The sequence below is a fragment of the Symphalangus syndactylus genome, chromosome 4 (genome assembly GCF_028878055.3).
Source record: "Symphalangus syndactylus isolate Jambi chromosome 4, NHGRI_mSymSyn1-v2.1_pri, whole genome shotgun sequence".
NCBI classification, from domain to species: domain Eukaryota; kingdom Metazoa; phylum Chordata; class Mammalia; order Primates; family Hylobatidae; genus Symphalangus; species Symphalangus syndactylus.
Genome location: NC_072426.2, coordinates 52,835,064 through 52,851,328, shown reverse-complemented (window position 1 = coordinate 52,851,328; position 16,265 = coordinate 52,835,064). Strand labels below are relative to the sequence as shown.

The 16,265-nt window shown below is 34.8% G+C and overlaps 1 protein-coding gene across 4 annotated transcripts in view; it reads right to left on the bottom strand.

Annotated features, from left to right (window-relative positions):
• Positions 1-16,265, bottom strand: part of TRPC3 (transient receptor potential cation channel subfamily C member 3) — a 78,184-nt gene that overhangs the window by 5,933 nt on the left and 55,986 nt on the right. For 2 of the 4 annotated variants that reach the window (XM_055274676.2, XM_055274678.2), the window contains one exon: positions 2,037-2,112. In XM_055274676.2, the coding sequence (XP_055130651.1) occupies positions 2,037-2,112 (76 nt within the window). The remainder of the gene's footprint in view (positions 1-2,036; positions 2,113-16,265) is intronic. The other 2 variants (XM_055274680.2, XM_055274677.2) reach the window with 1 other exon arrangement.

The window sequence follows — 16,265 nt, the reverse complement described above, 5'->3', positions numbered from 1 at the left end:
TTTTAAGGCAAATATGAAGTAAGGCAAAGAAAGAAAAAAGAGTAAGGAGTGTTTATTAGGGAAGGCAATGGCAATGGACATGAAGACATTAGTTTGTCCAGCACAAAGGACTAATGCATAAGGAAGTAACAAGCAACAGTGCAATTGAGGAGTTTAGATATGATACCACTGACAATATATTCTTGAAGAGAATAGGAGAGTTTGGGCTTTAAAAACAAATTGCTCCCATAATTCAGTTTGGCAGTATTTTGAGCACACGTATACTGCAATTAAAAACTGGATTCTCTACAAGGAGAGGCAGTATTTGGTTAAAAAAGAAAAGAAAAGAAACACTGGATTCTCTTGCCAGTGACTGTAATGTAGATAAACCACTGACCTTCAAAAGTGAATGTTGGAGCAAGAATTTACCTTGAATCTAAGAAATGATTCTTCAAACCATTGACTTAGCTTTTTATAATAGAATGGCATTTAAAACACACCTTTGATGATATTTCCTGGTATCTTTAACATGCTTTAAAGTATAATTTCAATATTCTTCTATTATATAGAAGTCAGAGCCTTTTTATTTGAAAAGAATTCTAACTCTCAGGAATACATACAAAACATTTGAGGAGCCCTTTCCTGGCAAAAAAAAAAAAAAAAAAAAAAAAAAAAAAAAGTGCTTCCTTTGGCATACGGCAATATGAAAGGAATAAACTGATCTTATTTGAAATCATGAGGCAGACTTCAGTGGAAGGAGTGGATTCTCACACCATTCAGTACCGTAGAGGACCCCCCTGCCCCACTTCACCTTCTACTATCCTTTCTTCCTTGTTTCCGACTCATGGGGAGACTACAACCTATGTGTTGTATTAAATATTTAATCTGCCAATTCAGGAAACACAAGTTACTCAAACTCTTCAGATTTTAGTTTCCTCATTCATTAAATGAGGTTATATGACACACTTTCTTAGTAAGAACTTTGTTCAAAACTCCAAATTCTCATTAACTTTCCTCTTTTGTGCAAGGGCTTGGGAAATGCTTCTTGTTTTTTATGACGTTTTGGCCATACAATTCTTCCCACTTTGTTCCTCCCTTCCCACCCCCCATGGAGGTTACAGTACAACTCATCAGACTTCTGCTTTCTAAACTACAACCTCATTCCAATCCTTTCTCCTGAGACAGTTTGATTAGGTCACCATGATTAGATTTTTGCTAGTTATCAATTATAAATTCACAGGTTTCTCCTCTACATCCATACACTATTGGATTGATTTACATTTAAAATGGATTACTTGTATTAATCAAGTAATGGCTTCAAAGCCTATGAACAATTTTATTAAGTTTAGCCCTCTCCTCTTTTATCAGTGTAGATAGATTTAGTGGCATCTCATTGGTGTTGGAAGGTACAGTTTCCATTTTTAGGGCAACTTATTTCTCCCTGGTTGATTTCTTTCCAGCTCTGGGCCTGTGTTTAGCTCTACCTCCTAGACTTTGGTAAAAAATTTTTATAGTCCAGACAGATGCCCTGTCTCAAATACGCCTTAAAAAAATAAGCTTGCTTAAAGTAAGGAGGCAGGGGGGAAAGTGAAATTCCAAAGAGAAGCACTAGACAAGAAAAATGGGTTAAAAATGTGTTTCTGAACAACAAAACAGAGGTTTTCCTGAAGACATGAATTCTGTTTGAGTCACTGTTCTTTTATCTGCTTAACTGGAAAAATGTTAACACTAATATGAGGTCATTGAAAATGTAACCAATACTACTGACTACCTTATGTCAGAAGGATTAAAAAACTCCTAGAAAGATATCAGTCTTTACATTCTAAGAATCAATTAGGGCACTATGAGTAGAGATAAATTGCCTCTGATCAATATTGTAAATAACTGTTTATTTTAAAAGATGAAGTTTTAGAAACGTAACATAAGATCCTCCTCCCATCTTAGAGGCATCCAAACTATAACCTGGGATTGGATTTTTAAAATATGCCTCAACACGAAGTTTTCCAGGTTCATTAAGTTAGTTATAAAAGGATATTTCTTAAGTTGGAGATGCTTACCTTCATTAACTTCATCATTTTCTTTGTCTACTTGTGCTTTCAAAACATACCGCTTTATAAGTCTTTTCATTATCTGCTGTTGGGCAAAAGTAAATGATTAGATCTCCAATGATACACATAAGTGCCCGAATCCTATTTTCCAAAGAGGCTTACATACCTGTAAAGCAAACAACTCAGGGGAGAAAAAAATTTTATAACTATGTATAGAAAAATTACGCAGGTTTCAGAACTTAACTCTCTTAATGCCTTCTACTGAGACTTACTGCATAATCCACCAATACTTTTTTTTTTTGCCTCAGAAATGGAAGAAGCTTTTAAAAAGAAGTTAAGCTTGAAGATTTGAATTCATGGCTTCTCTTTCAATTAATAGTTTCTTTTTAAGTTACATTGACACTACATTATCACCCGTAGACACTACCTTATTTCCCAGTATTTAGAAAAATACATCAATGTATACTCTATATAGAGAATTTGGAAAATATACAGAAGAACAAAATAAATAAATGAAATCATTGGCAACCTCACCATCCAAAGATAATCACTGTTTTCATTTTGGTGTATGCCCTTCCAATATCTTTTCTTTAAATTTTGTATATATACTAATTACTGTAAGTATTATATTTTATGTTTTCTAAATACCATATATTTCGTTATATTGCATGCTTTTCTCTAATAGCAATATATAGTGACTATTTTCAGTCTAAATAAATGCTCTTCTAGGATAACTGTTTACCCATATGGAAAAAATTAAATTGGAGCCCTATTTCATACCATGAACACAAAAATTAATTCAATTTGCATCTTAAATGTGAAAGACAAAGCTTCTGAACCCTTAAAAGAATATATTATATAAGACAGTATATTTATAAATTTGGGGTAGACCTGTACTTTTTAATAAAACAAGATTAAAACTTCTGATTACAATAGAAAAGTGATAAATTCAACTTCATTACAATTTAAAATTTCTGTTTAAAGAGATACCATAAAGAAAGTGAAAAGGCAAGCCATAGACTGGGAGAAAATATTGGTAATGCTTGTAATTAAAAATAATTTAGATCCAAATATATAAAGAACTTTAATTCAATAAGAAAAACTCAAATAACCCGATTTTAAAATGGGCAAAAGACAAACAAATGTTTCACAGAAATGGACACGTGAAGGGTCAACAAGCTTAAGAAACAATTTCAAACTCTGTTGCAGGGAAATACAAATTATGACTAAAAGGAGACACAATTTTACATCTAATAAAGAGAACGATTAATAAATCTGGTTATGCCAAGTATTGGAAAGGATATGGATCAATGGGGACTTTTATATTTTACTGGCAAGACTGTAGACAACTTTGAAGACAATTTAGTACTATCTTTTTAGTTTTTAAATTGATTTCTATTAAAAAAATTTTAGAGGTGGAGTCTCACTATATTGCACAGGCTTGCCTCAAACTCCTGAGCTCAACGCTGTCCTGCCTCAGCCTCTCAAACAGCCGGAGCTATATGCATGAGCCACAGCATCCAGGTGGTATTATCTTTTAAAGTTGAACATTTGCATACCCTTTCACCTAGAAAGTCCACTTCTCAGTATAAGGCCTAGAGAAACCTTGCAGGTATGAACCAAGAGACATACAACAATGTTTGTTGCAACCCTGTCTGAAATTGCAAAACACTGGAAACAATCTAAACAAATATTAACAGGAATAGACAAATTGTAGTATTTTCAATGTAATGTTATTGTGTTCATTAATGAAATTAATGCACCATAACCACACACAACAGCGTGGATGAATCTTAGAAGCATAATGTTGAATGAAAAATTCCAGTTGCAGAAGACCACAAAGTATGAAGCTATTCTTATGAAGCTCAATAACAAGTAAATCTATAGAATATATTTTTAGGAATACTGACACATAAATTATATTTGAAAAGAAAATCAAAGCAAGAAGAGGAGAAACCCAACTTCAAGATAGGGATTAACTCTTAGGTAGAGGCAGAGGAGTAGGTAGGGAGGTGCATATAAGTAGATGCAATGGACGGATAATGTTATCATTGTCAGGTCAGTGGTGGTTTCATAGGTGTGAATGTAATTATGCTTCATAATTTATTTTGCATTATACATATTCTTATGCATGTAACAAATATTGTATATAAAAGATAACAAAGGAAAGGGAAAAAGACCCGAACTAAAATGCAGACATAGCGAGAGCAGAAAATATATACTTCAATTTTAAGAAAGTAGAAATCATGCCAAGGTCACGTAAAACAGAAGAATCCAGGAAGATTCAAAATGTTATGCAGAGAATAACAACTGAGAGGGCCCACGCTACTGAAAAGGAAAAGCTCATTTTACCAGTCACTGTAAAGACATAAAACCTGTTGAATTTTGTAGAAATCTAGATCCCAGGACAGACTCACAGCTGGATGGATCTTAAACTGGACTGATTCATTCATTCAGCAAATATTTATTGAGAGCCAATTCTGTGGCAGGTACTGTACCAGGTGCTAGGAATACAACAGTGAACACAGTCCCCAGTCCAGTGAAACTTCATGTTGATATGGAACAATTCATAATAATGGGTGAAAATATCAGGGATCTGGTTAAATTTAGGGGACAGTGAAGACAGATTCCTATAAAATGAAAATACAAAGTTATGTGTATCAGTTAAAAGCAGCTTGAAAGGCAGTAATACAAATTGGTGGAAAAGAAATGACTAACAAGTAGTGCTGAGACAAGTTGAGCCTCTGCACAAGGCAAGAAGGTACCTGAGATTAGACAGAAATCAGTTTCCCCACACATGACACTACCTGGTAATAGTCCATCCCTTTGTTCATGTTGGAAAGACAGTTCATGAGAATTCTAAAATGATTTGCAGCTCAGAGAAGGAGACAAAGATTGGCCATCCCCATTCTATTAGGAAGCTTGTCTAGTAAACCCAAGACAGTATTGTGTAATAGGCAACAAAGACTCTTGAGGTCTCTCTCCCCCTATCGCAATAGTTCCTGAATAAAATCTGTTTTTCCTACTTTAGCTGTCTGGCTCTGGTTTTCTTTAACACAGTTGAGACTGTGAGTTGTAAGAACAAATCATGCTGCTATAAAGACACATGCACACGTATGTTTATTGCGGCACTATTCACAATAGCAAAGAGTTGGAACCAACCCAAATGTCCAACAACGATAGACTGGATTAAGAAAATGTGGCACATATACACCATGGAATACTATGCAGCCATAAAAAATGATGAGTTCGTGTCCTTTGTAGGGACATGGATGAAACTGGAAAACATCATTCTCAGTAAACTATCGCAAGGACAAAAAACCAAACACCGCATGTTCTCACTCATAGGTGGGAATTGAACAATGAGAACTCATGGACACAGGAAGGGGAACATCACACTCCAGGGACTGTTGTGGGGTGGGGGGAGGGGGGAGGGACAGCATTAGGAGATACACCTAATGCTAAATGACGAGTTAATGGGTGCAGGAAATCAACATGGCACATGGATACATATGTAACAAAACTGCACATTGTGCACATGTACCCTAAAACCCTAAAGTATAATAAAAATAAAAAAAAAATAAAATAAAATAAAAAAAAAAAAAAGAACAAATCATGTAGTTTTGAGTTGTGACTCCATCATTCACCAGCTCTGGAACCTTGGTATCTTAATCTGTGTAATGGAAATGCTAGACTGTGTCTTGTAAAAGAGACAGTACATGTAAATTACATAGTAGGTGCTCAAATAATGTAACTATTATTCTTTCATTATTATCTATGCTTCTGTAAAGCAAATCTTGATAAATCCATCTTAATGATGGTACCATAAGCAGGGACCATGAAACTCATATGTAACAAGTAAAAGTACCATTTTAAACACTACCTTTAACTAAATTTCCAACTGATTCTTTAATTAAAGCTAGTACCAAAAATTAAACTGACAAATAACAGATTCATCTTTTTTCCCTCTTGCTCAAATTGCTAACTAACTAACACAATAGAAGTCTATAGATTAACTTCCACATTCCACAAACCTCCAGAAATTATGTAGCTTTCTTGGTACAAGCCTGTGAGTCACTCTTTAAGGAAGACATTCTAACTCTATAAAGACTATTGATTTTCTCTGTCCAGGGTATGGAAATCCTAGAGAGAGGTTCCAAAACTGAAATTGAGTGGTAACCAGGTAAAGATCCCAGGCGGTACTTACTTCAAACAGTCCTTCCTGCAAACAAACCCAAGTTCATTTTTCAACCCTCCATTAAGACTGAGAGAAGAAATAAGATGTGGGTGGTTGAGTAGCTGCGGGGTGGTTGGATACCTTCCTTCCCGAAAGGAGTGAAAGCTTTTCTTCTCACTTGGTATTTTTTACTGATTCAAATTCAACTAATAATTGTTAAGCACTCTATCAGGTACTTTTACATTCATTCTCTCACTTAATTCTACAGAGAAGCCAAATTTGACTGTCATTAGTAGATTTTGTACTATAAATTTTAACAATCTAAGAAGTGCGAATGAAGGGTAATAAGACCAATGTAGACAAATAGAAAAAAAACTCAGAATTATAGAGTAAAATTTTAGAAAGGAAAAGGACCTTGGGAATCATTGTTTTTCATGTTTTTATACCACTCATGAAACTTTGTGAAAGATTACCATTACACAGGTTCCGTATAAACTTCTGTGATTAAGGGCCTGCTATTTTTCCAGACAGCTGGTTTAATCTATTTTTGGACAACTATAGCTGTTAGAAAACAACTCCTTTGTATTGAAGCCAAAATAACCATCAGGCCAAGTTCTGTTCTTTGGGGCAACAGAGAATAAATTTGTTTTTTCTTCTACTTCATTGACTTTTACCTGTTACTTTTTTCTGCATTTTTTGTTTGTTTGTTTGTTTGTTTTTTTGAAGAGGGAAATGCAAACCTATTGATTGACTTTAAAATATCTTCTCTTCTAGGTTTCCCAGTTCTGTTGACCTAAAGAAAAAATCTGAGGCAAACTAAATATATAAGTAGAGAGTTTATTTGGGCCAAGTTTAAGGACTGCAACCTGGGGAGCACAGATTCAAGTTGCCCTGAATATGTGCTCCAATTTGCTGCAATTATTAGTGGGTTTTTAAACGAAAAGAAGAGGCAGTTCCTAAGTTGTTTATCAAGGACTTACATTGAAATAACATAAGCTTTTAACTGGTTATACATTGTTCTTTGTATCACAAATTCCAGGTACATGAAGATAACAGGTGAGGCCGCAAGTCAGGAACTAATGAATTTAGACAACTGCCCTCAGGTGTGGGTAGAGGTAGGGGGCTGTGACTGAAAGTCTCATACTCATGTTCTCTGGGCCTGCATACCTCACATAGTTCAGACTGCTCTGAGCTATTTTTGTTTTCTCTATTCCCAAACCATTTTATTTACATTTCATTGCATTTATATTTATTTCTATTTCATATATAGGCATTACTATACTACATAGCATGTAGTGTTATGTGAATATTTGTTTACTTATTCTTTCCTTTCCTTCCTCCTAACCTCAACACTGCCATTCTACTTCAATGGAGAGATTCTTGAAGGCATGACCTATATCTTTGTATCTGTATAACCTAACATCATGTATAACAGGGGTTGTCCCTGAATGTGCCTGAAGCTTACTGTGAGTGGAGTTCAGGAACATCTCATTTTGCCCCATTTAGAGAAAAACTGTCATGTGCTTCCAGTAAAAACAAGCCATCAATGATATCCTTCATGGATTGGACCAGAGTCCACCAGCTGGGCCAAAGACTGTCCAATACTGTATTTGTTTGGACCAAGGGTGTTACCAAAGCAAAGTCATCTGTGAAAGCAGATCTGCCAGCAAGAGACAGCAGGGAGAATAAAACTCATGAACGCATAGTCCAGCTTCTGTGGAGTCTCACGATAAATTCCTATTTCTTAACATATCATAGCATATCTGCGTGCTTTTAACTTGAAATAACCAAACACAAATATCGTTACAATAAATAAAATAATGTTAAAATTAGCAGAATTTAATCATAGCCATCCTCCTGAGAATGTTCTTGAGAAAAAATCACACCCAGTTAAAAAAAATTCTTTACACACATAAAAGAATTACTTCAACATGCTATTAATAATTAATTTTAATATAAATACCATTATTGATCAAAACATTTTTGGTATTTTTGTCTTTTTTTGAGAGAAAGGGTCTCGCTGTGTCACCAGGGCTGGAGTTCAGTGACATGATCATAGCTCATTGCAGCCTCAAACTCCTGGACTCAAACTGCCCTCCCACATCAGCCTCCCAAAGCACTAGAATTGTAGAAGTGAGCCACCATGTCTGGCCCTGATCAAAACATTTTTGAAACTCTTCTGCTGTGACCCCTTGGGGCATATTTGAATCTCTGTCTTTGAAGAAATTGTTTTGGAGAAAAAAACCCCCATTTGGATATAAAACACATAAGGTGATGACCCTATTGGTGATGGTTGCATGTTTGTTGAAGTTGGATGTGATCATTTTTTTAAAAAATGCAAAGTCATGGCGCTAAGTCTTATTAATAGGAATAATTAGCTAAGTTCAGTAACTAGAAAAAAATGAAATATTTTTTGAGTCTTATGGACTAATTATAAAAGTAATTCTTTAAAGATGTTCTAAAAATATTCTGAGTTGTGATAGCCTCATTAGAATTAGTACATTCTAAGGGTTATCACTTTGAAAGAAAAATCCCTATTTAGCAGACCAAGTTCTGATTTTTTTTTTTTTTTTTTTTTTGTAGTAGAGACAGGGTTTCACCATGTTAACCAGGCTGGTCTCAAACTCTTGACCTCAGGTGATCCACCCACCTTGGCCTCCAAAGTGCTGGGATTATAGGCGTGAGCCACCACGCCCACCCCCAAGTTCTGTAATAGTTTTAAAGGTAAGTCTTACCTATTATAATCAGGCTGCATGAAAAAAATCTCTAACAACTAAACAATTGTTATTATTACTCATTGTTATGAACTGAATGTTTTGTCCACCCCAGACTCATGTGTTCAAATCCTAACCCTTCAATGTGATGGTATTAGGAGGTGATTAGGTTCCACCCTTACAAATGGGATTAGTGCTCTTATAAAAGAGACCTCACAGAACTTCCTTGTCCCTTTTCTGCCATATGAGACAGAGTGAGAAGACAGTTGTCTATGAACCAGGAAGCACTTACAGCTACCTGATTTTCAACAAATGCACCAAGAACATACATTGGGGAAAGGACAGTCTCTTCAATGAATAGTGCTGGGAAAACTGGACATCCACATGCAGAAGGATAAAACTAGACCTCTATCTCTAACCATACACAAAAATCGTTTCAAAATAAAGTCTCAGGTGTAAGACTCAAAATGATAAAACTACTAGAAGAAAACATAGGGGAAATACTTCAGGACACTGGTCTGGGCAAGGAGTTTTTGGATAAGACCTCAAAAACACAGGCAACAAAAGCAAAAATAGGCAAATGGGATTACATCAAGCATATTTTCAAACTATGCATCTGACAAGGGGTTAATATCCAGAATATATAAGAAACTTAAACAACTCAACAGCAAAAAACAAGTAATCCAATTTAAAAATGGAAAAAAGACCCGAAGAGACATTTGTCAAAAGAAGACATACAAATGGACAACAGGCATATGAAAAAATGTTCAACATCACTAATCATCAGAGAAATGCAAATCAAAACCACAATAAGATTTCACCTCACCCTAGTTAGGATGGCTATTATCAAACAGACAAAAAATAACAAATGCTGGTATGGATGTGGAGAAAGAGAACTCATACACTATTGATAGGAATGTAAAATTAGTACAGCCATTACAGAAAACAGTATGGAAGTTCCTTAAAAAATTAAAATAGAACTACCATATGATTCAAAAATCCTACTACTGGGTATATATCCAAAGGAAATGAAATCAGTACATTGAATAGATACTTAAAAAATTAAAAATAGAACTACCATATGATCCAGCAATCTCACTACTGGTATATACCCAAAGGAAATGAAATCAGTATGTTGAAGAGACATCTGTACTCCCATGTTTACTGCAGCACTATTCACAATAGCCAAAAATGGAGTCAACCTAACTGTCCATCAGCAAATGAACGGATGAAGAAAGTATGGTTGTATATATACACACAGTGGAATTCTATTCAGCCACAATGACATTTTGTCTTTGTAGCAACACAGATGGACCTGGAGGACATAATGTTAAATGAAATAAGCCAGGTACAGAAAGGCAAATATCATATGATCTCACTCATACGTGACATCTTAAAAAGTTTATCTCATAGAAGTAGAGAGTAGAATAGTGGCTACCAGAAGTTGGAGAGGGCAGGGGGAATGGGAAGTGGGGAGAAGTTGGTCACCAGGTACAAAGTTATAGTTAGATTAAAGAAGTAAGTTAAGGTGTTACAGGGCACAGTAGGGGGACTATAGTTAACAACATTGTATTGTATGTTTTAAAATAGCTAGAAGAGAGGATTTTGAATGGTCTTACCACAAAGAAATGATAAATGAACAAGGTGATGAACATGCCAAATACACTGCTCTGATCCTTACGCAATGTATACATGTATTAAAATATCACATTGTATGCCATAAGTATGCATAATGAGTCAATTAAAAATAAAATTAAAAAATAAAATAAAGTTTGAGAAGAAAGGAGCCAAAAATAGAAATGGATGAAAAATTCAAAACAAATAGGGAAAAAATGATAGATATGGAAGACAGTCAAGAAGAATTCAGTAGGCTTTAAATTGGTGTCTTTGAAGAAGAAATCTAAAATAATGGAGCAGAAAAAATATTTCAAGATATTTCAATAAAATTATTCAAAAATTAAAAGAAGACTAAACGTACATATTGAAAGGCCATAGTGTGGCCGGGTGCAGTGGCTCATGCTTGTAATGCCAGCACTTTGGGGGGCTGAGATGGGCGGATCATGAGGTCAGGAGATCGAGACTATCCTGGCTAACACAATGAAACCCCATCTCTACTAAAAAAATACAAAAATTGACCAGGTGTGGTGGTGGCACCTGTAGTCCCAGCTACTTGGGAGGCTGAGGCAGGACAATCGCTTGAACCTGGGAGGTGGCGGTTGCAGTGAGCCGAGATCACGCCACTGCGTTCCAGCCTGGGCAACACAGCAAGACTCCATCTTAAAAAAAAAAAAAATAGAAAGGCCATAGTGTATGCCAGGAAAAATTGATACAGATCCATCTATAGAACAATCAATACCAAGTTGTAGGATTTAAAAGATAAAGATATTTGGGGCATTCAAACTAAAACCTCAGGTCAACTATATGAGGAAAACAATCAGGCTGCCCTCAAACTCTTCCACATCAACATTCCATTCCAGGAGGCTCTGGAGCAACATCTACACATACATTAAAAATAAATTATCACCTAAGTATATTACAGGTAGTCAATATAAACATATCGAAATAGAAACTAATTTAGAACATAAAATAACTCAGAGAACATAGTTCCCATAAACTCTTCTTGAAGGAACTACCAAAAGACAAAGTTAAGCTAAGAAAGAGATAAACAGAAAATTATGGCAAAAAAGACTGGTGGTGAATACTATGTTTAACTGTGGGACTAAAACTAAACCAAATGTTGGCTATAGTCCTGACAAGGTAGTGAAGTGGATCAGAATATGTCACCCCAAAATATGCCATTTTGGCATAAGGATTATTTTGAGCTGAAGGCAATTAAAAAGTAGCAAACACAGAAAGAGTTCTCTGCCCTAACCCATCTGCCTAAAAACAGGACATACATTTCCCTTTGTGAAGGTCTTCCTCCTCTCCCCCTCCCAGATTAGCAGGAGGAAAAACAATCATTACCACTGGGGACAGAAAGTCAGCACCAAGGTGGTTCTGCACAAGCAAACCTTACTAAAATAACCTGTATCTTTTATCAGTTTCTCCCACATATTTACCTTCCAACAATTTACTACCTTTAGCAACCCAAACACTTTTTCCTTTGTCATATCACTTCTCCACAAACTTCTTGTCCTTTGTTAAGTTGGTATATAAGCCCCAAATGCTAACTACCCCTTTGAGCCACTCATCACTGAGTTTTTCTACAGGTATGTGCACTGCATGCATAAATAATCCTTTTTTCCCCCTCCTGTTTATCAGTCATTTGTCAGTTTAATTCATAGCCCCCAGGTACTGAACCTAAAGGGATTAAGACAATTATTATTCTTCCCCCAACAAACACATTTCTAATAATTTAACAAGCAGGAGCTGGGAGAGGAAGGGGGAAAATGGTATAAATAAAATATGGATATTGATTTTCTTCATAGTTTAGAGCTGAAGGATCAAAATATAAAACTTGAAACATATCAATCAATTAACAGAGACCTAAGTATGTTTAAAAATATTAAGATAAACACCAAGACATATAGTATAATCCACTTCAGCAGAGACTGCCACTTCTCTTCCACAGCTTTTTAGCTTGGCACATGGCCACTTGATATTAGGACTTTATTTCCCAGGCTCCACTACAGATAGGTAGTTTGTGCAACTTTACAGAAGTTTCTTATAGGAAGGAACTTTCTTCTCTATCACTTTCTAACTGTATTTTGGAATGTAGAAATAATAAGCAGAGCTCCAGAAGCTTTCTTGGAACATGAGATAATGTTAGACTGAAAGCCATTCATGATGCAGTAATACGATGGAAAAAGCCTGGGTCCCTGACATTGTTAGGTGCCACATTAGGAACATGAGAGAGAAATAAATTTCTATTTTCTTTTAGCCATTTAAAGGTTGGTATGTGGTGGTTTTGTGAGAACTGCACCAAATTAATCATAATTAATATAAACAATAAGGGGACTACTACTTTAAAATGTCACTGAATACACAAAAGCCTTAATAAATCGAAAAGTATCATATCCTTAGAAAAGAAAACACAACATTATAAAACATCAATTTGCCTTAATGCAATCAAAATAAAGATACCAGCAGACAAGCCCACCTTAAAATTCAAATAGAAAAATAAGGAAGAGGTTGGGTGCTGGTGGCTCACACCTGTTACCCTAGCATTTTGGGAGGCTGAGGCAAGTGGATCACTTGAGGTCAGGAGTTCAAGACCAGCCTGGTCAACATAGTAAAACCCAATCTCTACTAAAAATACAAAAATTAGCTGGGTGTGGTGGCGAGCGCCAGTAGTCCCAGCTACTCAGGAGGCTGAGACAGGAGAATTGCTTGAATCCAGGAGGTGGAGGTTGCAGTGAGCCGAGATTGCACCACTGCACTCCAGCCTGGGCAAGAGAGGTAGACTCTGTCACAAAAAAAAAAAAAAAAAAAAAGGAAGGAAAAATAATAGGAAATTCTGTAAAATAAAAACTCTGAAGTAAGGATGTGTATGTGTGTGTGTACGTGTGCGTGTGTATGTACACACGTGCAAGTATGCACATATATGTGTGTTTTGTTTGTTTGATTTTTGTCTTAAACTATAATAACTATGATAATGTGGTTCTACAGCATGAATAGATCAGTGGAACAGAATGAAAAGCCTAGAAATAAATTTATACAGGAATTTAGTAAATTATTAAAGTGGTATTTCAAATCAATAGAAAAGATAGATTATTCAACACATCCAGCTGTACAATAATCTGGAAAGACAACATATTTGGATTCCCATCCTACAGGTTAAATGAAAATATATTCTATATGAATCAAATATTTTCAGCGTCCAAAGAAGTGAAAGAACTAAAGAAATATGAGTTAAAAATATTAAATAATCTCCTATGGTGGAAAAATCTTTCCAAGTAGGACACAAAACCTGACGCCATAAACAATTTGTAATGTTGACTATACAAAAATAAAAAAAGTTGTGGATGGGAAAAAATACTTTAAATATTAAAAAGACACACAATAACCTGGTAAAAACATTCTTAAGTCATAACACAAAGGCTAACATTATTAAAATATGAAGAATTCCTCTTCACTGATAACAAAAAGCCCTTCAAGAAAAGCAAATATATATGGAGACATAAGTATATATAACATTAAACATAAAAAAGAAGGTAAAACTCATTCATGATAAAGAAATGCAAAGCAGCACATTTTAACCTATCTGGTGAAGATAAAAACCTTTGGTAACACGCTGTTTGTAAATTAAGGAGGAAATAGGTGCTCTCATATATTTATTGTAAGAATGTAAGTTAGTACAAGCTCCATCAATTCGATAATAGCTAAAAAATTAAAATTCAAATATACTTTAACCATACAATTCCATGTATTTGTTCATGATTGAGATGTTATATATACAAAATGACTTACTACAGTATTGCTTATAATAGCTAAATATTAGCAATATCCTCTATTTTCATCAATAAAAGAATGATTAAATAAGTATAACCGTATGATGGAATACAATGTAACTACTAAAAGTAAAATTTTAACTTTAAAAAGAGACAAAGAAAGGCATTATATAATAATAAGGGGATCAGCACAGCAAGAGAATATACCAGTTATAAATATACATGCACCCAATACCAGAGCACTCGGATATATAAAGCAAATATTATTAAGTCTAAAGGGAGAAATATATCTTAATATAATAATAGTTGGGGACTTCAACCTCACTCTCAGCATTAGACAGATCATTTAGACAGAAAATCAACAAAAAACCATCAGATTTAAACTACACCAAGACCAATGGACCAAAAATACATTTACGGAACATTTTACCCAACAGTTGGAAAGTACACATTCTGGTTTTTTTTGTTTTGCTTTGTTTTTCTTTTTTGAGACAGTGTCTCACTCCGTCCCCTAGGCTGGAGTGCAGTTGTACAACCATGGCTCACTGCAGTCTCAACTTCTTGGGCTCAAGTGATCCTCCTACATCATCTTTCCAAGTATCTAGGATTACAGGCATGTGCCACTATGCCTGGCTAATTTTTTTCACTTTTGCAGAGACAAGGTCTCACCATGTTGCCCAGGCTGGTCTCAAACTCCTGAGCTTAAGCAATCCTTCTGCCTTGGCCTCCCAAGGCAGGTGTGAGCTACCAGACCCAACCCCAAAACATATATTCTTTTAATCAGCACATGGTACATTCTCTAGGATTGACCATATGTTAGGACATAAAACAAGTCTCAGGAACTTAATAAAATCAAAATTATATCAAGTATTTTATCTGACCACAATGGAATAAAATTAGACATCATAACAAAAGGCACATTTGAAACTATGCAAATACATGAAAATTAAACAACATATTCCTGAATGACCAATGGGTCAAGGAAAAAATTAAGAATGAAATGTTAATCTTCCTTGAAATGAATGAAAATAGAAATACAACATACCAACACCCATGCAACACAGCAAAAGCAGGATTAAGGGGCAAGTTTATAGCAATAAATGCCTACATCCATCAAAAAAACTAGAAAGATTTCAAATAAACAATCTAATGATGCACATAAAGGAAAAAAAGCATAAAAAATGCTTGAAAAAGCATGAAAGAAAAGCATGAACAAATCAAACCCCAAATTGGTAGAAGAAATAATAAAGATTAGAGCAGAAATAAACAAAATTGAGACTAAAATAAATACAAAAAATCAACAAAACAAAGTTTTTTTAAAAAAGATAAACAAAATTGACAAATCATTAGCTAGAGTAACTTAAAAACAGAGAGAGAAGACTCAAATAAATAAAATCAGAAAATGAAAAAGGAGACATCACAATGGATAATAGAGAAATATGAAAGATCACTAGAGACTACTATGAATAACCATACGCCAATAAATTAGAAAACCTGGGAAAATAGATAAAATCACAGACACATTCAATCTACCAAGATTGAACCAAGAAGAAATAGAAAATCTAAACAGACCAAAAACAGGTAACAAGATTAAATGAGTGCATAAAACATCTTCCAAAAAAAAAAATAATAAAGTCCAGGACCAAATGGTTTCACTGCTGAATTCTACTGAAACTTTAAAGAAGAATTAATACTAATTATTCTCAAACTAATCAGAAAAATTAAAACAGAAGGAATTCTTCTTAACTCACTTTATGAGACCAGTATAACCCCAATACCAAAATAAGGACACAATAAAACTACAGGCCAATATCCCTGATGAACATATATGTAAAAATCCTCAATAAAATACTAATAAACCAAATCCAAAATTACATCAAAATCCCACTTGATAGTGAGATTTATCCCAGGAATGTAAGGATGTTTCAACATGCAAAAATCAATAAACATCATACAT